This window comes from Muscardinus avellanarius (assembly GCF_963383645.1).
Source record: "Muscardinus avellanarius genome assembly, chromosome: 4".
In the NCBI taxonomy this organism is placed as follows: domain Eukaryota; kingdom Metazoa; phylum Chordata; class Mammalia; order Rodentia; family Gliridae; genus Muscardinus; species Muscardinus avellanarius.
Window position 1 is genome coordinate 135,766,176 of NC_137789.1, and position 26,845 is coordinate 135,793,020.

The window sequence follows — 26,845 nt, forward strand, 5'->3', positions numbered from 1 at the left end:
GCCCTATTTTATTTTCATTTTTTGAAACAGGGCCTCGCTAGGTTGGTGAGATTCTCACTACGTGCTGAGGCTGTCCTTGAACCTGCGATCCTCCTGTCTTAGCCTCTCAAGTACTGGGATTACAAGCATATGCCACCACGCCTGGCCCCCATTTCATTTTTTTTTTTTTTTGTGGTGCTGGGGGTGGAACCCAGAGGCTTTCTACCTCTGGGCTATACTCCCAGACCTATTTTATATTTTTATTTGGAAACAGGGTCTCACTAAGTTGCTGAGAGCCTCACTAAGTAGCTGAGGCTGGCTTTGAACCTGCGCAATCCTCCTGTCTCAGCCTCCCAAGCGCGGGGATTACAAGCATGCGCCACCACGCCTGGCTCCCATTTCATTTTTTATAATTAATTGGAGCAGCTTATTCAGCATGTATTGAGCGTGTTATGTACCAGGCCTTGTGCTGGTCCTGAGACATGAGATGTGAAAGAGAAGCCTTGCCTCTGCAGGTTTCCAGGTCGAGAGAGGTCTCCCAGAGGTGAAAGTGACGATACAGGCTAAGAATTGCCTTCATTTGGGGGAACCAAGCCCGGTATAGGTGAGGTTATTGAGGCCCAGAGAAGAGAGTTCTTGACTTGCATGCAGGGGAGGACTAGCTGGAGGCAGAGGGACAGTGATAGCATATCTAGTTTGGGTGATTGCACCAAGTGTGCTCAGGCGTGAAATGAGCAAAGAGGTAAGAGATGTGTCTGCAGAGGGACCTGGCAGTGATGGCCTTGTAGGCCGCTCCATCGCACTGAAACTCCTTAGGACATAATGGGAAGCCGGGGGAATTTGAAGCACACAGGAACATGTGCAGATTTTTTAGGAAGATAACTATGGAGCTGGGTATGGTGGTGCACGCTTATAATCCTAGTACTCGGGAGGCTGAGACAGGATGATTGCAGGTTTGCAGCCAGCCTCAGCTGCTTAGTGAGGCCCCATGGAACTTAGTGAGACCCGTTTTCATAATATATAGGGCTGGGGTGTAGCAGCTCAGAGGCAGAATAACCCTGAGTTCAATTTCCAGTTGCCCCCCACCACAAAAAAAATTGGAAGAAATAGAAGAGCAAATTATAACATTAAAGCACTAGTATTTGGAAAGCAGAAATGTATTTCTCCTTTAAAAATATCCTGCTAAGCCGGGCATGGTGGCGCACGCTTGTAATCCCCGCGCTTGGGAGGCAGAGACAGGAGGATCGCGCAGGTTCGAAGCCAGCCGCGCACGCTGGCTTAGGAGACCCTGTTTCCAAATAAAAAAATGTAAAAATAGGTCTGGGAGTGTAGCCCAGAGGTAGAAGGGCTTCCAGGAACCCCAGTACCACCTAAATAAATAAATAAATAAATAAATAAATAAATAAAAATATCCTTCTAAGCCAGGCGCGGCAGCACACGCTTGTAATCCCAGTACTTGGGAGGCTGAGCCAGGAGGATCATGGTTCCTGGCTAACCTCAGCTACTTAGTGAGGTCCTCTGCAACTCACTGAGACCCTATTTCAAAAATAAAGAATAAAAACATAGGGCTGGGAGTGTGGCTTAGAGGCAGAATGCCCAGGGTTCGATCCCCAGTACCACAAGAAAACAAATTTTTTTTAAAATCTGTTGAACCGTTACCTAACTAGTCAGTCCTCACGTATCATCCTTACCAAGGCTGCCAGTCTAAAGGAAAGACGGAAATAGACTCGTTGGTTCTGAAATAACTCCTGGATTCTGTAGAAGAGCCACCTGTCTGTGGGAAGGAGAGCAGCTCCCACCTCCCAGCCCGAGGGCCCGCTTTTGTCTTCGCAATGTTTCCGTTACCGATCATTTACTAGGAAAACATTCCAACAAGCTCTCCAGACCACCAAAAAAGATGAAGGAAGATGCCCGGCATGCCTCGCTATTTATAAGAAAACATTTCCCCAAAAGATGGGAAAATCCATGTCTTTAAATACTCTGGGAGAGAGGAATAATGGAAAAAACTCTTCAGCCTCCGCCTGTTGATTCATGAGATTTTCTCACAAAACTCCCTTGGATGGCCCATTAAGCAAGTCATAGAGTGGCTGGAATTTTCTACGAGTTGCCTCTCTCTGGGTTACTGGCTAAAAGTGTCTGGCAGAAGCCGGGCGTGGTGGCGCACGCTTGTAATCCCCGCGCTTGGGAGGCTGAGACAGGAGGATCGCACGGGTTCGAAGCCAGCCTCAGCTACTTAGTGAGGCTCTCGGCAACTTAGTGAGACCCTGTTTCCAAATGAAATATAAAAAATAGGTCTGGGAGTATAGCCTGGAGTTAGAAAGCCCCTGGGTTCCACCCCCAGTACCACCAAAAAAAAAAAAAAAAAAAAAAAAAAAAAGTGTCTGGCAGGAAATCCAAAGAGCCAGCAAAAGAGAGTACAAGCTGGTAGCAGGCAGGACCCCAGGAGCAGGGAGGTACAGGCCGAGGGCCAAAGGGTTGGCTTCGTGTCTTTGAAACACACCACGGTTTACTCAAGGGTGATTTTTGTTCCGACCTGCTACTTTACTTGCCACGCCTGCTGTTCTGTCTCCACACGCTAACGCGTTAGCTGTCTTCATGCCCTGTCCATTGTCTTGGCTCTGGATAACCAAGTTATCATTTTCCTAGTTTCCTTTTGGTAGCTGCTTCCTGAACCCCTTTGTGGCCTGGATCCTGAGTCTGTCAGTCTCAGGGTTCAACCAGAGAAACGGAACCAGCAGGAGATAGGCGCGTGCGCACAGAGGCACATCTGTCAAGGACTTATTTTAAGGATCTGGCTTATGTGTTGTGGGGGCTCAAAGTTCAGAGCTGATAGGGCCGGCTTGATAGGCGGGAAGCGAAGATCACACGCAGGCTGGGACCACAGGCCAGGTGTGAAGCTGTGATCTACGGGTAGATTACTTATTTGTTTGATTGTTTGCTCGTTTTTGTGGGACTGGGGATCAAACCCAGACATGCCCTACCTCTGAGTTACACCCCAAGCCATATTTTATTTTTGCCTTTTCTTTCTCTTTTTTCCACTTGCAATATTGGGGATTGAACGCAGGGACATTCTACCTCTGAACTACATCCTGGCCCTATTTTTTATTCTTTATTTTGAAAAAGGGTCTCACTAAGTTGCAGAGGGCCTCACTAAGTAGCTGAGGCCAGCCATGAACCTGTGATCCTCCCATCTCAGCCTCCCAAGTACTGGGATTATAAGCGTGCACCACCACTCCCGGCCTTATTTTTACCTTTTGAAACAGGATCTTGCCGAGTTGCTGAGGCTAGCCTTGAACCTGCAATCCTCCTGCCTCAGCCTCCCAAGTGTTAGAATTACAGGCAAGTGCCACCATACCTGGCTCTATAGGATTTTTGTTCTTTTGCAGAGACCCTTTGTTCTGCTTTTGGGGACTTCTAAATGATGAAGTTAGACCCACTCAGATAATCTTCCTTACCAAAAGCCAGCCCATTAGGAACTTTAATTACAGCTACAAAATTCCTTCATGGCAGCACTGAGATTCCTGTTTAATTGAATTATTGGCAACTCTTAAATCCATCACATTAGAAGAAGCTAAGGAGGAGCTGTGTGGAAAATAAACACAACACTGCCACAAAGGTGTTCTGTGACACATTTATTAAATCAAGACCGGGGCTTGCCCTGCCCTCTCGAGGCAATCCATGTGGCTGAACATTCAATTATATTACTGCCTGCCCTGTTCCCCGGCCAAAGCATGGTTGGGAAATCTCGTGTCAGGATTGGGATCTGCGCTCGGTTTTCAAAAGCTATATGTAGCCGGGCGTGGTGGCGCATGCTTGCAATCCCCGCACTTGGGAGGCTGAGACAGGAGGATCGCGCAGGTTCAAGGCCAGCCTCAGCTGAGACGGGAGAATCTCAGGTGTGTAGCCAGCCTCAGCAACTTAGTAAGACCCTGTTTAAAAACATAAATTAAAGAGCTGGGAATGTAGGTTGGACATAGAATGCCCCAGGTTCAAACCTTACTATCAAACAAAACAAAACAAAAAAACATGTGTTTTCCAAAAATAAAATTAGTGGAACAAAAACCAACAAAGCCAGCCTCAGCTACTTAGTGAGGCTCTCAGCAACTTAGTGAGACCCTGTTTCCAAATAAAATATAAAATAGGTCTGGGAGTATAGCCTGAAGGTAGAAAGACCCTGGGTTCTACCCTCAGAAACACACACACACACACACACACACACACACACACACACACGGCGCTATGTGTAAAGCTGGGCAGGGTGGCACACGTTTATAATCCCAGTACTTGGGAGGCTAAAACAGGAGGATTGCAGGTTTGAGGACAACTTCAGCAAGTAGTAAGACTCATCAACCTAGCAACCCTGTTTCAAAATAAAACAGGGCTGAGGGTATAGCTTGGAGGTAGAATGCCTCTGGGTTCAAACCCCAGTACCCCCCAAAAAATAGAAGTAGTTGCATGCGTGTAGTCAGGCACGGTGGCCCACACCTGGAGTCTTTTTTACTCAAGAGACTGAGGCCGGGGATCATTTGAGCCTAGGAGTTTGGTGAGCATCCTGGATAATCTAGTGAGACTAAAAAGAAAAACTGGATAGAAAACACATTCTTGTTGATAAAAAGATGTTTTCCTGTTGATTACCATTTTTTAAGCTTTTTTATTTTTGTATGTTAAAACTTAAAAACTAAAGGTTGAAAGCCACTGCCAGTGGAAAACTAAGCTCTCGTTTGAGAAGCATTAAAGCGGTCTGCCCTGGGAGGAGCGGGGAGGCAGCGGCTGTTATCATTGGGCAAAACTGGGAATCTTGGGCAAAGATACAGGGGATCTTTCTATTTTTTTCTTACAACTTTGCAAATATACAATTATCTCAAAATTAAAAACGACCCACTTGTAAAGCAGGAGTCCTTTCATAATGTAAAAATCATGTTCTAATTCTACTTTTTAATTTAATTTTTAAAATTATTATTAGTGGTGCTGGGGATTGAACCCGGGGCATTCTCCTCTGAGCTATACCCCTAGCCATATTTTATGTATATATTTGAAACAGGATCTTATTAAGTTGTGAATGGGCCAAAGTTGCTATAGCTGACCATCATCTCTCAAACATGATGGTGTTGCCGGGCGCAGTGGCGCACACTTGCAATCCCAGCCTTTGGGAGGCAGAGACCAGAAGATCACGGTTCGCGGACAGCCTCAGCTACTCAGCGAGGCCCTCTGCAGCTCAGTGAGACCCTGTTTCAAAAACTAAAAAGACTAAAAACAATAGGACTGGGGTGTAGCTTGGGGGTACAGTGCCCCTGGGTTCCATCCCCAGTACCCCCCCCAAAGGAGTCTTCATTTTGTAATGATGACGGAGATTGGATATGATTATAACCTCAAAAATAATGCCAGAAAAAGCTAAAATCTCAGCCCAGAGGAAACCTCTAGAAATGTGCAGGAGGAATTAGTTTTTGGACAAATGAAATGTCATTTTAGCCCAGAGGTTGAATAAATGGAAAATAAAAATGTGTTCAAAGGATTTAGATACATTTGTACATTCGCTCAGTCATTCAATTTTGCATAGGTAGAGTGTGCCAGGCCGATCTCTCTCTATAGCCTATATATTTCAAGAACTCTCCTTCTGTGTAAATGTCCTGAAGACGCCCTATTCCCCCCCCATCACCTTTGGTACAACGGTAAAATCTGAGAACCACCTACATTAGTTTTTCTTAACGTATCCGTTTCTGATCTTATTTCTTACACATTTTTAATGGAGAAGTAAATTCAACTGGTTAATAAGTATAGAGCATTTTAAAAGTATGTAGAAAGAAGCCGGGCAGGGTGGCACGTGCGTATATTTCCAGCAACTCAGAAGGCCTAGGCAGGAGGCTCAAAAGTTTGAGGCCAGCCTGGGCAACTTTTCTAGACCCTGTCTCAAAATAAAAAAGAAGAAGGACTGGGATGGAGCTCAGTGGCAGAGTTGCTTCTAGGTTCAATTCCTGGTACTATGACCAAACAAAGAAACAGAAATCTACACGCGCGTGCGTGCGTGCGTGTGTGCGCCTGTGCGTGTGTTTACTGGGAATTGAACCCAGGGGCATTGTACCTCCCACTTTTTTTATGTTTTTATTTGGAAACAGGGTTGCGCTAGGTTACCGAGTCTGTGTTTCTGAGGCTGTCCTTGAAACCTCAATCCTCCTGTCTCATCCTCCCAAGTACTGAGATTACAAGGCAGAAGCCACCACGCACACACTTTTTTAAAAATATTGTCTTAAGAGACATTTTCAGTTCACATTTTATCTTCTTTTTTTTCTGGGCGGGGGTTCTGTTATAGAGATATTGAATAAGAAACCGTAGTGAGGATGGGAAGGTGGTCTCAAACTTAGTTTCGGTGTTAAGAAGCAAGTAGAAGGAAGCCCAGAGACAAGGAGACAGGTCCCCACACAGCATCATGGCGGGGCGGGGCGGGGCAGACCGGCTGACTTCCAAGTGCACCACGCACTGCCCAAGACTGTCCAGCTGCTAATGAATGGAGAGAGCTTATCTGCTTTGCTTTCTTTGAGGGGAGGGCTGCCGGGACCTGAGCCCAGGGCCCTGCACATGCTAAGCACCTGTACCACCCTGAACCACACACCCAGCCTTCAGCTTCTCTTTAAAAGTCCCCTAGAGGTTGGTCACCTGGGTTTGTAGAGACCTCCCTGCTTCCTTGTGTGTCCCAGGGGCTAGCGAGCACAGCCAGCCTGCCCCCTGGAGCTGTTACACTCCCCTGTGCTAGTAGATAAACGCAGGGTGCTGGACAGGAAATGGTTTTATCAGGAAATAATATCTGTATCAAATAAACCTCTACCTTCACTGAAGAAGTTAACTTTTTATTTTTTTAGAAAACTATGATTCTACTTTCCTCCCCAGTAAAGGTCTCCAGTGCCCATCAGCTCGGCCTCTCTGGGAGGGTGGTTTGGGGGCCAGAGGAGAGGAGCTGTCCCGTTGGGGGGGGGGGGGTTGGGCCAGCCACTTACTGGTCAGCCTGTGGGATTTGGGGAAATAGTAAAGCTTTTGGTAAGAGGGGCTTTTGTTTCCTAGAATAGCAACAGTTATCATCGTTTAAACCCAGCGATTTCTATATACAGCAAGTGCCTCTATATATACACTCACGTCTTGTTTATATTGGACTATTTTAAGATCTGTGTTACATTTTTTCTGGTGTATTTTATGGTGGGAAAATTCAATTGGAAAAAATGTACTTAGCTCTGATGGGGGTGGTAAGGTAAAATAAGTACTTAAAAAACCCACAAAGTTTGTTGTTTTATTTTTATTTTAGCTTTGAGCACTACAGAAATAGCGAGGTGATAACTCCTGACATGAAATCGTGTTGCTCCTCCTTTGCCTGGTTTAACCACTGTAGCTTAAATACCAGATGGATTACTATGTTAGTCATCGGTAGAGGACCTAGAAGCTGGCCCATGATCAGAGTACTGGGGAGGCCGAGACAGGTGGAGTGCAGGATTGATGCCAGTGTATGGTAACAGAGAGACCTTGGTTCAAAATAAAAGTAAAAAGAGCTCAGCCTGGTGTCACATGCCTGTAATCTCAGCACTCAGGAGGCTGAGACAGGAGGATTGCAGGTTCAAGGCCAACATGTGGTTACTTAGCACAACCCTGTTTCAAAATAAAAAATAAAATAGGGCTGGGTTATAACTCAGAGATAGAATACTCCTGGGTTCGATCCTTGGGACTGCTAAATATATTTTTTTAACAAAAAGGGCTTGAGGTATAACTCAGAGGTTAAACGTCCCTGAGTTCAATTCTTAGTACCACCAAAAAAAAAAAAAAAGGCAAAAAAGCTATGAGGTGTTTATAAGCTAATAAATATCTTTTATAAGCTTATATTTATAAGGTAATAAATATTTATAAGGTATTTATAAGCTAATAAATATCTGTGAAAAAGTGGCTTACGTGCCTGGATTGTGATTTGTAATCCAGGGCTTATTTTTTTCTTTCCGTTTTGTGACTATTAATTTGAAGGGGAGGGGATAAAGGAAGGACCCAGTAATGGGGAGTCATGTGGACTCCGGAGCCCAGGTGTGGCTGTGTGGGGTGGGGGGGTCCTGGAATTGCCGACACCTTCCCCTTCTTCACCTTCCTGGTCCTGCAGGGAGAAGAGCTTGAGGCCCGTAGGTAAAGCAGAAAGAGACAAGGGCTAGCCGGATGGGGTGGCACATGCTTGTAATCCTAGCATTAGGGAGGCTGAAACCGGAGGATTGCGGTTCTTGGACAGACTCAGCTACTTAGTGAGCCCTCTGCAACTCAGTGAGACCCTGTTTCAAAATAAAGAATAAAAAATAGAGCTGGGGGTGTAGCTTGGAGGTAGAATGCCCCTGGGTTCCATCCCCAGTACCGCAAAAAAAAAAGAAAGAAAGAAAGAAAGAAGGAAAGAAGGAAAGAAGGAAAAGGAAAAGAAAGAAAGAAGGAAAGAAGGAAAGAAGGAAAAAAAGAAAAGAAACAAGGGCCTTTGGAGGGGTCCTGAAGCCAGGGCTGTGCCCCCCCCCCCCGGAATCCCAGCACTTGGGAGGCTGAGGCAGGAGGATCACAGGTTGGAGGACAGCCTCAGCAACTTAGCGAGACCCTTTTCAAAATAATAATAAAATAAGGGTTGGGGGTATATATCAGCGATAGAATGCCCCAGAGTTCAATCCTGGTACCACCCACCCACCCATCCAGACCCACACAGCACATACGATTGATTCTGATAACACTACGGAATTCGGAAATGTCAACGCTATTTTCTTCCTTTGGAGGGAGGAGAGGAAAGGCGTTCTGGTATAGGGGATATTTTGAGTAGAGCCATCAATTAGGACAACGTTAGAAAGGAGTAAAAGGCTGGGGACAGCAAGGAGAGCCTCGCAGCGGAGGGGAAGCCGGCTCCTCACTGCTGGGCCTCCGGGGCCCCAGGCGGCAGAGGGCAGAGCCGGGAGGACGGCTGCGGCCGGCGTGGGGATGGCCTTCCACCCCTGCTCGCAGAAGTCCTCTCCTTAATTCCGTGGTTGGTGGGCATGGAGCACCAGCAGGCCGCCGAGACTATGCTGTAGGTTAGCAAGTTTTCCCTGTGAACACGGGAACGAGAAGAGACCGGCGCCTTGGGGATTTCTGGTGTCGTGCTAGACCTGGCAGGGGCCAAGGGAGGGGCCGATGGGTCCGGGGTTTGTGACCCTGGTGGGTCGTGGGCTAGGACAGGCACAAGAGCCAAGCGCTCGGCCCTGCTTCCGACGCTGCTGCCACGCCTGGCCGCCCGCCAGCTTTCTCTTCTAGCTAAACGACTGGCTTTTTGCGTCCCCAGAGCTCAAGTCACTCATAGTATCTCTTCTCAGTTTGCCTCTTAAGAAGAGTGCGAGACCCAGACCGCAGTATCCCAGGTGAGGCCAAGCGCGGAGCACAGCAGAGGGATCGCTTCCTCGCCGAGGTGGTCTGCCGCGCAGTTAGCGTGATGCAGTGTGTTGCCGTCGGGAGATGGTTCTGGACCTGCGGAGCCGGCCACAGGGACAGTCCGCTGGGCGCCCGAGGCCGGCTTAGCCTTCGTGGCTGCTTCTCTCCCCACTTGCTGCCGCCTCTCCCTGGCCCTCCCTCTCCCCGGGCTGCAGCCTCACGCACCTGCACCCCAGACTCCTGCCTGGGTAGTATCCCTGCGGGCAGACCTGTATTCAGAGTTTCATTGAGCTGTGCATTTTATGCACTATATGTATTCATTATCCGTTCATTAAAAAGGGGGAAAGAGGAAAGATAAAGATAATATCAGGATTTTAAGCCTGGGTGATTTGAAGACACTTAAAGAAGGAGGTATTGCTGGGCACTGTGGCACAGGCCTGTAATCCCAGTACTTGGGAGGCCGAGATGGGAGGATTATAGGTAAGACCCTTAGCAACTTAATGAAACCCTGTTTCAAAATAAAAAAATAAAATAGGTTGGGGAGTGTAGCTCAGAGGTAGGATGTCCCTAGGTTCGATTCCCAGTACCAAAACAAAAGGGGGCCGGGGAGAAGTGAGTATAATTAATTGGTAGAGAACAAGTCCAGCTCTGCGTCAGTGATGCAGGCCTCTGCTCCTTGGTTAAGGCCGAAGCGGGCCAGGCTGTCTCCCTATTAGAAACTGCAAGGGCTGTAGTAGGAATTATGCCAGAGATTAGGACTCTTAGGGCTCGTCACTTAAGCTGTAATCCTCAAACCCTCCTCCTTTACTAGGGATTGAAGCCAGGGGCATTCTACCTCTGAACTACGCCCCTAGACACGCCCTCCTTTTTATTTTTTATGTGAAACAGGGTCTTGCTAACTTCCTGAGACCAGCCTCAAACCTGCAACCCTCCTCTTTCAGCCTCCCAAGTACTGGGATTATAGGTGTGAGCCACCATTCCTGGCTGCTCTCTGCTTCTTGAAACAGTTTTTATTTTTATTTTTTAGTTGGCTTCCACAACAGCATAATGTTTATTCTGTCCTTATCCCACTGGTTCCTCCTCCTCAGACTTATTTATATCTTAACTTTTTTATTTTTATTTTTATTTTTGTATTGGGGCTTGAACCCGGGATCATTCTACTTCCGAGCCATACCCTAAGCCCTTAAAAAAATTTTTTTTTTAAATTTTACAACAGGGTCTCACTCAATTGCTGAAGGTCTTGCTAAATTTCTGCATGCCTCCTGTCTCAGCCACCCAGGTATCGGGATTACCGTGTCCGGCAAACCCAGACTGTTCTCAACTACAGATTTGTACACCCTGCCATCTGTTCACCACACCTGGAGGTTCTATCTCAGCTTGTAACCTCTGAGGCTCTGGCGCGCCCTGGGCTAAGTGCGACGTCGTCTCCGTCCCCTTGCTTGGCGACCTCGTCCCCTTGCTTGGCGACCTCGCCAGGTTCCTGGCTGTGCTGCCGCCTCTGATGGTCCCAGGGTTCCTCTGTGGCCCTCAGTTTCTCCTGCTCAAATTCCACACTCCTGTATCTAACTCCCTATTTGACTTTCCAGTAAGACACCTGCTTGACATCTCCAACTTAACCTGACCAAAACTGAGCTGATTTCTAGTGTGCAAACATACACCTCGCACAGCCTTCTTCAGTAAATGGGCACTCTTGCCTTCCCAGTGCCGGGCCTGAGAACCCAGAGCCGGCCCAGCCTCGTCGCTTGCTCTTCAGCCACTTCCGGTCCACCAGCAGATCCTGATGGCGCCGTGTAAAATATATATCCAGAGCTGGCGTGGTGGCGGCACCTTTAGTCACCGCCGTTTGGGAGGCGAAGGCAAGAGGATCACTTGAACCTAGGTTTTCGAGGCCAGCCTGAGCAACACAAGACCCCAACTCAAAAAAAAAAAATATGTGCACACACACACGTACAAACATGTATATACATATGCAAGATTCAAGTAGCCCTGCCGCGCCATCACACCATCCTCTGCTCCTCCGCGTCTCACCTGCACCACTGAAGCAGTTTCCTCACTGGCCACGGCCTCAGCCCCGCCCCCTCCTCCCCCACCAGCCGCCAACATCAGGTAGATGACATCTTCCCATGGCCTCACATCTTCCCATGGCCTCACATCTCTACCCCTAACCCCCTGCTCGTCTGTCCCTGCCGCCGTGGCCAGCCTCGTCCTTCAGCACGCCAGGCTCCGGCTTCTCACTGCCCCTCCTCCCCCGCCAGGTCCGCTGCTGCCTTCGCTCCCTCATGCCCTTCAGCCGGGCTCAGATGTCGCCTGGGAGGCGGGCCACTCCCGGACACCCTGACCGGAAGTCCCTCTCCACCTTCTTCACACATAACACCGTATGGCCCCTGTTCTGCCGCTTCCATTACTGCCGCCTCCCTTCATTTTATTTATTTTTTATTTTTTTTTTGCAGTACTGGGGATGGAACCCAGGGGCATTCAACCTCCGAGCTACATCCCAGCCCTATTTTTTAGTCTTTATTTTGAAACAGGTTCCCACTGAGTTGCAAGGGGCCTCGCTAAGTAGCTGAGGCTACCTGCGAACTGTGATCCTCCTGTCTCAGCCTCCCGAATGCTGGGATGACAAGCGTGCGCCACCGCGCCTGGCTCTCGCCTCCCCTTTAGACAGCTCCTTGAGAGCACGGGCTTTGTTTTGTGCCCTTGGGTATAAGCCTGGCACACAGCACACATTCAGCAGCTATTTATTGAGTGGATTGGTGTAACTATAGTTCATTGACACATAGTACAGTATTTTATGTTTTATAAATTTGATTCATGATAAGCTGGGTGTGGTGGCATACTTAACCCCAGTACTTGGGAGGCTGAGACAGGAGGATAACAGGTTTGAGGCCAGTCTCAGCAACTTAGCAAGAACCTCTGTAACTTAGTGAGACCCTGGGTTAAAAAAAAAAAATAGGAGCCAGGAGTGGTGGCTCACGTTTATAATCCCAGCATTTGGGAGGCTGAGACAGGAGGATCCAGGTTCAAGGACAGCTTCAGCTACTTACTGAGGCCCTTTGCACTCAGTGAGACCCTTTTTCAAAATATAGAATAAGGCCAGTTGTGATGGCGCACGCTTGTAATCCCTGCGCTTGGGAGGAGGAGACAGGAGGATCGCACAGAAGCCAGCCTCTGCTGGCATAAGAGACCCTGTTTCCAAATAAAAAAATATAAAATAGGTCTGGGAGTGTAGCCCAGAGGTAGAAGGCCCCTGGGAGCCATCCCCAGTACCACCAAAAAAAAAAAAAAAAAAAAAAAAAAAAAAAAAAAAATAATAATAATAATAATAAATAGGGCTGGGGGTATAGCTCTGAAGTAGAATGCCCCTGGGTTCCACACCCAGTACTGCAAAAATTAAATAAATAAAAATAAATAAAAAATATAAAATAGGGCTAGGGGTATAGCTCAGAGGTAGTATGCCCCTATGTTCAATCCCCAGTACCACAAACACACAGAAAACAGAAAGTTATGTTCATGTGCATATCTCATTTTACCAGTTTCTTTGCTTGAAAATCAGACTTAATCCAATTCCAGTAGTATTCAAAGGGCATTACTTTTTTTTTTTTTTTTTTTTTTTTTTTGCGGGTCTGGGGATGGAACCCAGGGGCATTTGACCTCCAAGCTACAGCCCCTGCCTAATTTTTTATTCTTTATTTTGAAACCGGGTCTCACTGAGTTGCAGAGGCCTCACTAAGTAGCTGAGGCTGTCCGCGAACCGCAATCCTCCGGTCTCAGCCTCCCGAATGCTGGGATTACAAGCGTGCGCCACCACGCCCGGCTAATTTCCTCAATCACTAATGTGCAGATGGGTTTCCTTAGGAGATCTTAACTGTGCCTGTTAAAATACTTCTTCCAAGCCGGGTGTGGTGGCGCACACTTGTAATCCCCCGTGCTTGGGAGGCAGAGACAGGAGCGTTGCGCTGGTTCGAAGCCAGCGCGCTGGCTTAAGAGACCCTGTTTCCAAATAAAAATATAAAATAGGTCTGGGAGTATAGCCCGGAGGTAGAAGGGTTTCCAGGAACCCCAGTACCACCAAAAAAAAAAAAAAAAAAAAAAAAAAACTTCTTCCGCCTCCTTGGCTGGTTACATGGGGCCTGTGGTTCACCTTAACATTGCTTCACTCTGTCACCAGTTCCACGAACTTCCTCTCAGGAGCACTACTGATTCCTACTTACTGAACTAGCACTACAGTTTTAGGGTAGTAGATTGGGAATCCATTAAAAACAAAGGCATGTGAATGCTTTGTCCTTGGTGACTGAGGGGCCGCGGGCAGCATGGTCTGTGCTTGGGGGCCTGCGGGGCAGGAGCAGTGAATAGGGAATGTTGTCTGCGCCTCTCTCGGGTCCCCTGTTCACCCGCGCCTCCTTCTGGGGTCCCCTGTCCACCCGAGCCTCCTTCTTGGGTCTCCTGTTCACCCGCACCTCCTTCTTAGGTCTCCTGTTCACCCGCGCCTCCTTCTTGGGTCCCCTGGTCACCTGCCTCTCTCTTGGGTCCCCTGTTCACCCACGCCTCCTTCTTGGGTCTCCTGTTCACCCGCGCCTCCATCTTGGGTCTCCTGGTCACCTGCCTCCTGCAGTCCGAGGGCCCCACCGCTTCCCGGTGCCTCGCGCTCGCATCCTTAGGCCTGTGACGACTGCACATCACGTTTGAAAAGGAGCACAGCTGTGTCAAGTCGCGCCTCGCTTGTTCCTCCCCACCCCCTCGGGTTTCTTCCCCAGCTGCCTCAGCCGCTGTTTGCTGTCCCATTTCACTTCACTGCCAGCAATAATACGACAGAAACGCGCGTTCTCAGCAGGCAGTGACGCACACTCGCAGCGCCCTCACTGGCTGTCGGTGATTGACATTTGCTGATCACCAGGATACACGTGGTAATTTGTCATTCAAAATTTGAGCCTGCCGGTGTGCAAGTGTGGTAAGGGCTATGGCTCAGGGCCATCGTCCACAGAGGAGATGCAGATGATAAAATGTTAAACTGCAATTTGTGGAGCAGTGGAGATAGAAGTCGATGATGGTCATTAGGAGGGATGAACCCAGGGCCACTGTGCCTCCGAGCCACATCCCCAGCCCTGGTTTTTTTTTTTTTTTTTAGGTACGGGGATGGAACCCAGGGCATTCTACCTCCGAGCTACACCTCCAGCCCTGTTTTTATTCTTTATTTTGAAACAGGGTCTCACTGAGTTGTAAAGAGCCTCACTAAGTAGCTGAGGCTGTCCTCGAACCGCAATCCTCTGTCTCAGCCTCCCCAGTGCTGGGATTGCAAGCGTGCCCACCACGCCCGGCTCTGTTTTCTTTTCTGTTTTGAAGCAGTCTTAGTAAGTCACTGAGGGACTTGCTAAGTTGCTGAGGCTGGTCTCAAACCTGGGATCCTCCTGTCTTACCCTCCCAAGTACTGGGATTTGTACCACCGTGCCTCGCTTGAATAGATTAGTTTTAATTGCTTGTTCCAGTTCACAGGGAAGATCTGGTTCTTATATTTTCATCTGTACATGTATCCCGTCTTGTACACACCATAGTTACAGAATAATTTAGGTTATTATTTTCTAACAACTTTTTAGGATTTTGACTTTGAGTGGAAATGTATTCATAGAGTTCTACACTCTGAAAACAGGCCTTCTTAGGCTCTTAGGTTTCCCTCTTTGTGATTCCCTTTTCCTTCATTTCTAGGGTCATACCAGAAGGAGAGAGGCGAGATCAAAGTAACTGGAATATTGTAAGACCTTTTTTTTTTTTTTTTTGGTACTAGGGATGAACCTAGGAGCATTCTACCTCTGACCTATACCTCTAGCCCTATTTTTTTTTTGAGGTACTGAGGATTGAACCCAAGGGCATTCTCCCTTTGAGCTACATCCCCAGACCTATTTTTTAATTCTTTATTTTGAAACAGGGTCTCACTAAGTCATAGATGGCTCACTAGGTACCTGAGGCTGCACGTGAACCCGCAGTCCTCCCAAGTACTGGAATCACAAGTGTGCACCACCTTGCCTGGCTTATTTTTTAATTTTGAAATAAGGTCTTGCTAAGTTGCTGAGAGTCTTACTAAAGTTGTTGAGACTGGCCTTGAACCTGATGTCCTCGTAGCTCAGCTTCCCAAGTGCTGAGATTGTAGGCGTGTGCCACCATGCCTGGCTAAGCCTTCTATGGTTAGGCAAAGAGGGCTCTCTCTAGGCCCAGAATGACAGCAATGTATGCTTTATTTTTTTTTCTATATACAGTTCCTCAAATTTATTTAATGTACGTATATTTTAAAGTTTTAGATTATTTAATACCTATAATTACATATTTTGCTAATTGCTGTATTTTTACTCTTCTCTTTGGAAGTTAAGATTCAGTCCATCAGCCTCTTAATATTTTTGTCTTCAGCCCATTATACTTTCATTATTTTCCCCAAAGCTGCTTTTCTAAAGCTTTCCGTCCTCCAGCACTCACGTCAGGAAAGACCCTGTTTAAGTTTACTTTTTATAAATTTCTCTACTGGAAGCTTGTTTGCATTTTTCTTTGATTTTTGGATGGCACGTAAGGCTCAGATTACCGCGCGGGCAGGTGCAGGAAATCGCTGTTCTCCAAAAGCTTGGGCAGGGGGGAGGGGCATCTTCTCTTTTCTTTTTTATTCTTTTTTTTTTTCTTCTCTTTTCCTTGTAATGTGCACCAGGAAGTAGGTTCAGAAAACAGGAATTCCAAAGCCAAAAGAATGTGGCTCCGGGGCCGAGGTAGAAGTGTCAGAGTTAGAGGTGAGACTGTGAATGGCCCCAAGTGAGCTGGGAGGAAAACGGTTTCAACCTAAGAAGCCTAATTCACATGAACAGTTTCTCCTGGAGAAAGGCCCTTTCCAGATCTGCTGGGGCTGCCGAGCTGGTATTTCAAGTATGTCCATCTGCATTTAAACGAATTGCTTCAAGACAATCTGATTACGCGGTAGTTACTTTGGTGAGAATAGCGCCTCAGTGGAATGGAAACTTCATTTTGAGTCTAATATTAGACCTTGCTTTGGAAAATTCCTTTTAAATGATCACAAGCTGGGAATAGCAAAAGAATTTAACTTTGGACAGACAGCATTCACGAAGAATTTTTAACTGCTTATGTTGGGTCCCTGGGAAGGCGGATGTGAGGCACCTACCGACCGATCGACTCCAGGAGAGTTGACTTGACCCGGGCAGGCCTCGGGTCTGTGCAGATACGCTCCCCTCGCCGCCCTCGCTCAGAATATTTTCGTTCTTTGAGCGTGAGCATGCTGGGGATGGAAGTTGCTAGGATGCCTCGTTGTCTAATAATCCAGTCTCTAGGCCTGTGGACACCAGTGCCCGTGCAGGGGCTGAGGCAGAGCAGGCACCTAGACTGCCGAGCAGAAAGGGCCACGCGCGCAGCCAAAGCCGTCTCCGCGCCGTGCGGGAGACTCACGGCCCTGGCCCTCAGGGAGTTCGGCTGATGGAGTCTGTGTGAACTCAACCAACTTGAAGTGTTAACCAAACCTGATTCAATCTTCTTTAATAATCCCTCCCCTATGCTGTCATTTAAAAAGTGATTATGGCCAGGCGTGGTGGCGCTCACCTGTAATCCCAGTACTTGGGAGGCTGAGACAGGAGGATCACAGGTTCTCAGCCAGCCTCAGCTACTTAGTGAGGCCCTCTGCAACTTAGTGATACCCTGTTTCAAAATAAAGAACTAAAAATAGGGCTGGGGGTGTAGCTCCAAGGTAGGATGCCCTTGGGTTCAATCCATGGCACTGCAAAAATAAATAAATAAATAAATAGTGATTATGGCTGGGTATGATGGCACACTCCTGTAATCCTAGTACTTGAGAAGCTGAGACTGGAGGATCACAGCTTCAAGACCAGCTTCAGCAACTTAGCAAGACCCTGTTTCAAAAAAAAAAAAAAGTAAGCAGGGCTATTATGAGGATAGCTTGGAGGTAAAATGTCTCTGTATTCAATCCCCAGTACCAAAATAAATAAATAAAAACAAAAAGGAGTTATGAAGTTTCCCAATCAGGTTTATATTACCTTAACTTATGGATATGTTTTACATGATTTGGTCAAGAAAACCAATTTTTTTTTTTTCTCTGTACTGAGGATGGAGCCCAGGGGCATTCTACCTCTGAGCAACACCCCTGCCCTATTTTTTATTCTTTCTTTTGAAACAGGGTCTCACTGAGTTGCAAAGGGCTAAAAAGTAGCTGAGGCTGTCCGCTAACTGCGATCCTCCTGTCTCAGCCTCTCAAATGCTGGGATTACAAGTGTGTGTCACCACGCCCGGATACCAATAATTTTTTGAGAGATGTATATTATTATTATTATTATTATTTATTATTATTATTTTTTGGTGGTGCTGGGGTTCCTGGAAGCCCTTCTACCTTCGGGCTACACTCCCAGACCTATTTTAACATTTTTTATTTGGAAACAGGGTCTCCTAAGCCAGCGCGCGTGGCTGGCTTCGAACTTGCGCGATCCTCCTGTCTCTGCCTCCCAAGCGCGGGGATTACAAGCATGCGCCACCACGCCTGGCTGTATATTATTATTTTTAAAGATTTTTCTGAAATTGTAATGTATCATCTGCTTATTGTCTATGTTTAATGTAGTGGGGTTTTCCCCCTTTTAAGTAGGTAATTGGGAAAACTATCAGTAAAGTAATAGGAGTCACCACTTAGCGGTCACCTCGTGGATCCCAGGCACGGGCTCTGCTGACACCGCACAGTCTCCGCTTCCACCACCGTGCGGTGGCGGTCACCAGGAGCTACGTGGAGAGACCGAAGCTCAGAACCATTCCAGGTTGGCTCTTGGTCACCTGGCTCTAGCCGTGGCTACTGAGCGGCAGTGCCGGCGTTCAAACCCAAGACCGGAGAACTTGGGAACGCCTGTTCGCTTTTCTCTTGCCCTCTGCGTACCCCATAAAGTCCTTAAACTTTTGACTTAGAATCCTCTTAAATGCTCAGAGCCAGGCGTGGTGGCGCACACTTGTAATCCCAGTATGTGCTGTGAGGCTTAGACAGGAGGATCGCGGTTCTCCGTCAGCCTCAGCTACTTAGTGAGGTCTTCTGCAACTTACTGAGACCTTGTTTCAAAAAACAAAGCAAAGAATAAAAAATAGACCTGAGGGTGTAGTGTAGCTCAGAGGTAGAATGTCCCTGGGTTCCATCCCCAGTACCGAAAAAAAAAAAAAAAAAAATCCTCTTACGTGCTCAAGAATTACTGAAGACTCTTGAACTTTTGTCTATGTGAGTTATATCTTTCCATGTATTTACATTCAAACTGTGAAATGTATAACATATGCACTCACTGACTCTTATGTATTTATTTTGTGATGCAGGAAATTAAGCCTTATTTACAGTAGCAAATGCTTTGCTACCGAGCTATATCTCCAACATTACTAACATATTTTATCTTTTCTATTTATTTATTTTTGTGGTACTGGGGATGGAACTCACTGGCCTTCTACCTTTGAGCTACCCTTCCAGACCGATTTTTTTTACTTTATTTGGAAACAGGGTCTCACTAAGTTGCTCTGGGCCTCACTAAGCTGAGGCTGGCTGCGAACCTGCGCGATCCTCCTGTCTCAGCCTCCCAAGCGCGGGGATGACAAGCGTGCGCCACCACGTCCGGCCTACTAGCTCATTTGAAAGGATAATAATCAATCTATTACGTGTTACCATGACTAATATTTAAATTAAAATAACCATACTTTCCAAGATAAAAAAGGAAGACAGTCAGTGTTCACCTTTTGGCATCTCTCCATTAGCTAAATGGACTGTAGCTGGATTCTTGAAACTTCTGCCTTCAGCCTGTGCAGTAGATACTGTATTTAGTTGAAATATGTGAAGAAAATCTGGCCTCGCACAGATGTGCACTTGGGAAAGGGAAGGGCATTCTAACAGCCTTTGGGGATAGCTGTGGATGCTCTCCTTGGATACTCCACCAAAATTCCAGAAGCGGAAGGTCCTGAAAGGTAACTTAGAATCTGAAATCATAGCGGTGGGCTGGTGCCACTCTCTTGCGCTAATATCCTTTGGTTTGAAATCTGCTTTACAGAAGATTATATATAGATACTCTCCTCTCCAAATAATGTATGGAGATGCGCCCCTACCCCAGGAAGTGGAGGCTAGTTCCCATTCTTCCCCTTCCCTCGGGGGTGGGCTGGGCTTGCTTCCAGAAGCCGAGGAAGGGAAAGTGCGCGACTTCACACGGATAAGCCCAGGAGACACTGGCTCGGCGCGGGAGGAGGCGGACGGCAGCGGCGGCGTCGCCAGGGCGTCCGGTCCCCCTTCTCTGTGACCTAGTTTAACCATGAGAAAAACATCAGACAAACCCATGGCAGAGGCATATTTGACAGGAGACCTGACCAGGACTCTGTGAGACTGTCAGTGTCATGAAAGATGAGGGAAGACTGAGAAGCTGTCACACCAGAGGAGCCTGGAGACGGCTGGTGCAGGGTGGTGCCCTGGGATGGGCAGGGAACCACAGTGTTTTGGAAAACGCAGTGAACTTCATATAAAGTCTCAAGTTTATTTAGTAGTAATGTGTCAATGTCAGTTTCTTAATTTTGACAAATATGCCATGGGAATACAAGATCTAACAATGGGGAAATTGGGTGAAAAGTCAGTAGGAACTCTTTGTACTGTTCTTGCAACTTTTCTGTAAGTCTAAAATTGCTTTTTTTTTTTTTTTTTTTGGCGCAAGAGGCTGAATCCAGAGCCATTCTAACCCCACACTACACCTTCGGCCCTTTTAATTTTTTGTTTCGAAACAGGGTCTCACTAGGTTGCCGAGAGTCTTGCTAAGTTAGCTGAGGCTGACTTATTTTGTCTTGCTACCTTATCAGATCATTTATCCACTCACAATTTTGTAACATCATGACCAAAGTCATTTAAAAAATACTGGTCCCCCTGGGCGTGGTGGCGCACGCTTGTAATTCCAGCATTTGGGAGGCTGAGACTGGAGGATCGCGGTTTGTGGACAGCCTCAGCTACGTAGTGAGGCCCTCTGCAACTTGAGACCCTGTTTCAAAATAAAGAAAAAAAAAATAGGTCAGGGGTGTAGCTCGGAGGTTGAACGTTCCTGGGTTCCATCCCTAGACCGGCAAAAAAAAAAAAAAAAGAATACCGGTCCATTGAATTGCTAGCTCATCAATGTGTTCACATGTTACATTATTCAATATGTATTCATACTAGGTAATACTGCTGAGGCTGGCCTTTAACCTGTGATCCTCCTGTCTTAGCCTCCCAAGCACAGGAGTTATAGGTGTGCACCAGCATGCTTGGCTATTTATTTATTTATTTATTTATTTGTGGTACTGAGGGTAGAACCCAGGGGCTTTTTTCCCTTTCTTTCTCCTACTCTGGGCTATATTCCCAGACCTATTTTATTTATATACTTTATTTGGAAACAGGGTCTCACCAAGTTGCCGAGGGCCTCACTAAGTAGCTGAGGCTGGCTTCGAACCTGTGCGATCCTCCTGTCTCAGCCTCCCAAGCGCTGGGATTATAAGTGTGCGCCACCACGCCCGGCTACATATTTAATATTTTTAAAACTCCATACAAGCCCGGTGTGGTAATGCATGTTTGTAATCTCAGTACTTGAGCAGTTGAGATAAGAGGGTCACAGATTTGAGGGCCAGCCTTAGCAACTTAGTGAGACCCTGTTTCCAAATAAAAATTAAATAGGGCTGGGGTGTAGCCTGGAGGTAGAAGGCCCTGGGTTCCATCCCTAGTACCACACACAAAGGTAAGAGCTGCATGAATTAATATCACTACCTACCCCATCCAAAAAAGCCTTCTTTGTGTTTTATTTTTTTATTATATGACTCTGGGGTATAGCTCAGAAGAAGAATGCCCCAGGGTTTGATCCCCAGTACCAAACAGTTCTCTATGGCATTCCTCATTTTGTCAAATAGAAATTTTTTCTTTTTTTTTTTCTTTTTTTCTTTTCTTTTCTTTTCTTTCCTTCCTTCCTTCCTTCCTCCCTCCCTCCCCCCCTCCCTCCCTCCCTTTCTTTCTTTCTTTCTTTCTTTCTTTCTTTCTTTCTTTCTTTCTTTCTTTCTTTCTTATAGTACTGGGGATGGAAACCAGGGGCATTCTACCTCCAAGCTATACCCCCAGCCCTATTTTTTTTAATTCTTTTTATTTTGAAACAGGGTCTCACTGAGTTACAAAAGGCCTCCCTAAGTAGTAGCTGAGGCTGTCCGCAAACTGCAGTCCTCCTGTTTCAGCCTCTCAAGTGCTGGGACCACAAGCGTGCGCCACCACGCCCGGCCAGTTCAAATATTAAAAGACATGTATTTTGGGTCAAGACCTAATGGAATTCATATTTCTATTACTTTTTTATTTTTTTGTAATACTGGGGATTGGGCCCAGAAACATACTTCTCTTCTACACGCTAGCCCTGTTTTATTTTTTATTTTGAATCAGGGTCTCACTAGGTTGGTGAGAGTCTTACTGCTTGCTGAGGCTGTCTTCCAACCTGTGGTCCCCCTGTCGCAGCCTCCCAAGTACTGGGATTATAGATGTGTGCCACCATGCCCGGCTTTGTACCATTTTTTTTTCCCTTATGGTACTAGGGATTGAACCCAGGGACTTTCTACCTCCACCCCCAGCCCTACTTTTTATTCCTTATTTTAGAGCAGGGTCTCACTAAGTTGTAGAGGGCTCTCTAAGCAGCTGAGGCTGGCCACGAGCCTTCCATCCTCTTGTTTCAGCCTCCCAAGTACTGGGATCACAAGTGTATGCCGCCATGCCTGGTTTGTACCACTTTATTAAGGACATTTTTTTAATGGTACTAGGGACTAAACCCAGGGGCTCTCTACCTGTGAATTGCTCCCTAGCCCTATTTCATTTTTAATCTTGAAATAGGGCCTCGCTAAGTTGCCGAGGCTGGCAGTGAACCTGTGATCCCCCAGTTTCAACCTCCCAAGTACTGGGTTTGCACGTGTGCTCCACCATGCCCGCCTGTTAAGGACATTCTTAAACAAATTCCGTTCCCACTTACTCGAGGAGCGAGCTTGAGCATGTGGTGGTGACCAGTGACCGTGACTGCTGCCGGCTCCCACACCTTGTTGTGAGCTGAGCCGCTCGCCTTTTACCGTCTGTCCAAGTCTCAACACGGTCGAAAAGGCAAATAATATTTTAATATTCTTAGGAAAATAGTTTGACTGTACCAACCTCCTAAGGGGGATGGGGTCCCTGGAGGTCTGTGGCCGTAGTCACTTGAAAAATACTGGTTGCTCCTTTATGCAGGGGAAAGATGCTGAGCTGTCATAGAGGACCGCATCCGTGAGGCTGCAGAGGGCTGTGGTGCAGGGCGGCGTGCGCGGAGCCGATGCGCGGAAGCTGCCCCACTACTCGTGTTTGGGATCCTTTCTGTCTGCTCGTGGTGTTTCTACACCATTTTTAAATACTGAAACAGGGACTTCGATAATTTGGTATCAGATTTTTTCCTGCAAACAATTTGGTGCTATTTTTATAGCAAACACACACACACACACACACACACACACACACACACACAATTTCATTCAGGGAATCCAGAAAATTGTCTCTTAAGCCTTTTCTTTTTTTCCTTTAAAGGTAAGTCTCACCTGGCTATTGTGCAGCGCGTGAACAATGAGGGAGAAGGCGATCCATTTTACGAAGTTCTGGGAATTGTCACCTTAGAAGATGTGATTGAAGAAATCATCAAGTCTGAGATTCTAGATGAAACGGATCTGTACAGTGAGTAGCCTCGCCTGAGGGTGATTTCCCAAAGCTTTCGGCCTCCCTGTTGTGTGGTCTGAGTCATCTGACATTTCTCCCCGGAGTCGGCCGCTCTGTTTATAATTATGACGGTGTGTGTAGGCTGGGTACAGCCTCGCAGTGTGTTCCGGCCTTTTAACAAGGGGGAGCAGAGGCAGATTCAGTAATGTTTCATGGTAGTATTCTTTTTAGGAACCAATGTCTCACCGGGCGTGGTGGCGCACGCTCGTAATCCCCACGCTTGGGAGGCGGAGACAGGAGGATCGCGCAGGTTCGAAGCCAGCCACGCTGGCTTAAGAGACCCTGTTTCCAAATTAAAAAAAAAAAAAAAAAAAAAAAAAAAAAAAAAATATATATATATATATATATATATATATATATATATATATATATATAAAATTAGGTCTGGGAGTGTAGCCCGGAGGTAGAAGGCTTCCAGGAACCCCAGTACCACCAAAAAATAAAAAGAACCAGTGTCTCCTGCACGTTATTTGTCCTGAACAGGAAATTCCACTCTTGGCTTTTAAATCTTGTTAACATCATTCTGTATTAAATTTTCTTTTTATAACTAGGCAAATTGTTTTCAAATAAATTTTGTTTTCCTCTTAAACTCCTAATTCGTGTATTTAAAAAGTGAATGGAGCTGGGCGTGGTGGCGACACACACCTGTAATCCCAGTACTTGGGAGGCTGAGAGAGAAGGAGTGCAGGTTTGAGGACAGCCTCCGCAACATAGTGAGATTCTCAGCAACCTAGTCAGACCCTGTTTCAAAATAAAAAGTAAAGCCGGGCGTGGTGGCGCACGCGTGTAATCCCAGCATTCGGGAGGCTGAGACCAGAGGATCGTGGTTCGCAGACAGCTTCAGCTACTTAGTGAGGCCCTCTGCAACTCAGTGAGACCTGGTTTCAAAATAAATAATAAAAAAATAGGGCAGGGGGTGTAGCTTGGAGGTCGAATGCCCCTGGGTTCCACCCCAGACCTGCAAAAAAAAAAAAAAAAAAAAAGTAAAAAGGGCTGAGGGTATAGCAAGGGGGTAGAATGTCCCTGAGTTTAATCCCCAGTATCACAAAAATGAAAAAAAAAAAAAAAAAAAAGAATGGGGTCTGTTAAATTGATGGTTGACAGCTCATGAAACTGTCATGTTTCGGGACCCAGGGACCGGGGCTCAGGTGAGCCACACCTGCAGCCGGCTGAGGCAGTGGTGGCGGGTGGGGCCTAGGAAGCAGGACTGAGTAAAGTACTGAGTGAGGATGCGTTTGTATGCTTTCTGCTCTCTGCCTCCTCTGGGAGCAGGTGGGGATGGAGGGGGCCTTGGGCAGACAGGAGGAGGGGAGCACCCGTAGCTCGGGGGCCCAGGTGTTAGACTTGATCCCGGGCTGGTGTTGGCTGCATCCCGTCTCATTCAGTGCACAGCTGGGTTTCTGGCAGCAGAGCCTCCAGCCCCCTTCCTCCATCCCGCTCTTAGCAATGTGAGGCCTTTAGGACTCAATGTTAAAGAGGGCCCAAGGCCTGAGAGGTGAGGGGCTCCCTGGGTCCGGTAGAGAAAGTGTCCGGGCTCTGTTTATCTTGTTGGCTTCGAAACATGGCCTGTAGGTGTACACAGACCATTCAAAGCAGAGAGTTATCTTCAGTCTCTCTGGAAGGGAACATTCCTCATTTTCAAATTAATAAACTCTTCCATGTATCTTTGAAAGAATAAATTTTATATTTAGTTAATGATTATCTTCTGAAAATGCACTCCCCACATCTGTATAGAGGTGTGTGTGTGTGTGTGTGTGTGTGTGTGTGTGTGTGTGTTGCTGGAGATTGAACCAGGAGTGTTCCACCTCCATGCTATACCCCCAGCTCTGTTTTATTTCTAATTTGGAAACAGGGTCTCACTAAGTTGCTGAAGGCCTCACGGAGTTTCAGAGGCTGGCCTTGACCTGTGATCCTCCTGTCTCAGCCTCCCAGGTGCCAGGATTACAGGCACGCACCACCACACCTGGCTTGAATGGAGTTCTTGAAAACACTCTTTCCCGTGTCCATTTCATCCTTCTGACGGTGGAGGGTGGACGCGGCCTCGTGCGGGAGGATATTGCTGCTTGTGTGTGCATTCTTCTCAGCCTTCCTCACAAGCGCTGATTAATACCAAGTGTGTCTGTATATTTATGTCTTTCCCAGGGGCGATGCTTGTCATCAGACAGATAGCTTAAACGTTTAGGAGTCATATGTACTTGGGTTTTATAGACATGTTGGTTGAACTTTTAAATCTCAACTGGACTCATTTCCTGTGAAAGCGCTTCTTACTTGACGTGCCCTGGGCAGCGCCAAACCTGTGGTTTCAGGTGTATGCTTCATATACATATATACATATGTACACACACACACACACACACACACACATACACACACACATACACACACACACACACACACACACACACACACACACACACACACACACTGGAGATTGAGCCCAGGGGCATTCTGTCTCTCACCCCAATCCTTTTTGCTTTTTATTTTGAAAAAGGACCTCATTAAGTTGCTGAGGGCCTTGCTAAATTGCAGAGGCTATCTTTAAACTTGTGATCCTCCTGCTTCAGCCTCCACACACCTGGAATTACAGGTGTGTGACACCATCCCAGCTTCGGATGTATGTGTGTGAGTGCGTGCGTGCGTGTGGGTGTATGTGGTACTGGAGATTGAACCCAGGGGCATTCTACCTCTGAACTGCACCCTCGGCCCTATTTTATATTTTATTGCCCTGTCTTGCCCTGGGCAGGAAGTGATAATCTGGGGCTCCTGATCATTGAGGCTGAAGCGACCAACTGGGTCTTCAAGCCAGTTTTTTCTTGATTGTTACTTTGTCCAGAAAAATACTTAAAACAAGGCTTCGTGTGAGAGGCGTCTAGATCGGGGGCTGGCAAGCTTCAGCTCTGAGCGCTGCCGCTCTTTCTGAATGGCCTGCACTAAGAATGGCTTTGCACGCTTTTCAGTTATTTGAAAAAACACCTGTCATCCCAGTACTTTGGAGACTGAGACAGGAGGATCCCAGGTTTGAGGTCAGCCTTAGCAACGTAGGGACTCTCAGCAATAGAGAAAGACCCTGTTATTTATTTATTTATTTATTTATTTATTTATTTATTTATTTACTGTAGTACTGAGGATGGAACCCAGGGGCTTTCTACCTCCAGGCTACACTCTCAGCTCTATTTTCTATTTTATTTGGAAATAGGGTCTTACTATATTGTTGAGAGCCTCATTAAGTAGCTGAGGTTGGCTTTGAACCTGCATGATCCTTCTGTCTCAGCCTCCCAAGTACTGGGATTACAAGCATGTGCCACCATGCCTGGCCTCTGACCCTGTTTTATTTATTTATTTATTTATTTATTTATTTATTTATTTATTTATTGGTGGTACTGGGGGTGGAACCCAGGGGCTTTCTACCTCCAGGCTATACTGCCAGATCTAGTTTAGATTTTATTTGGAAACAGGGTCTCACTGAGTTGCTGAGAGCCTCGCTAAGTAGCTGAGGCTGGCTTCGAACCTGTGTGATCCTCCAGTCTCAGCTTCCCAAGCACGGGGATTACAAGCGTGTGCTACCACGCCTGGCAGCTTCTGACCCTATTTTATTTATTTATTTATTTATTTATTTATTTATTTATTCATTTATTCATTTATTTTTAGTGGTACTGGGGATGGAACGCAGGAGCCTCCTACCTCTGGGCTACACTCCCAGAC

The 26,845-nt window shown here is 46.8% G+C and overlaps 1 protein-coding gene across 2 annotated transcripts in view; it reads left to right on the plus strand.

Annotated features, from left to right (window-relative positions):
- Positions 1–26,845, plus strand: part of CNNM2 (cyclin and CBS domain divalent metal cation transport mediator 2) — a gene marked incomplete at both ends in the record, with an annotated part of 162,575 nt that overhangs the window by 102,548 nt on the left and 33,182 nt on the right. For both annotated transcript variants that reach the window (XM_080694604.1, XM_080694605.1), the window contains one exon: positions 22,958–23,101. In XM_080694604.1, coding sequence (XP_080550730.1) covers positions 22,958–23,101 — 144 coding nt within the window. The remainder of the gene's footprint in view (positions 1–22,957; positions 23,102–26,845) is intronic.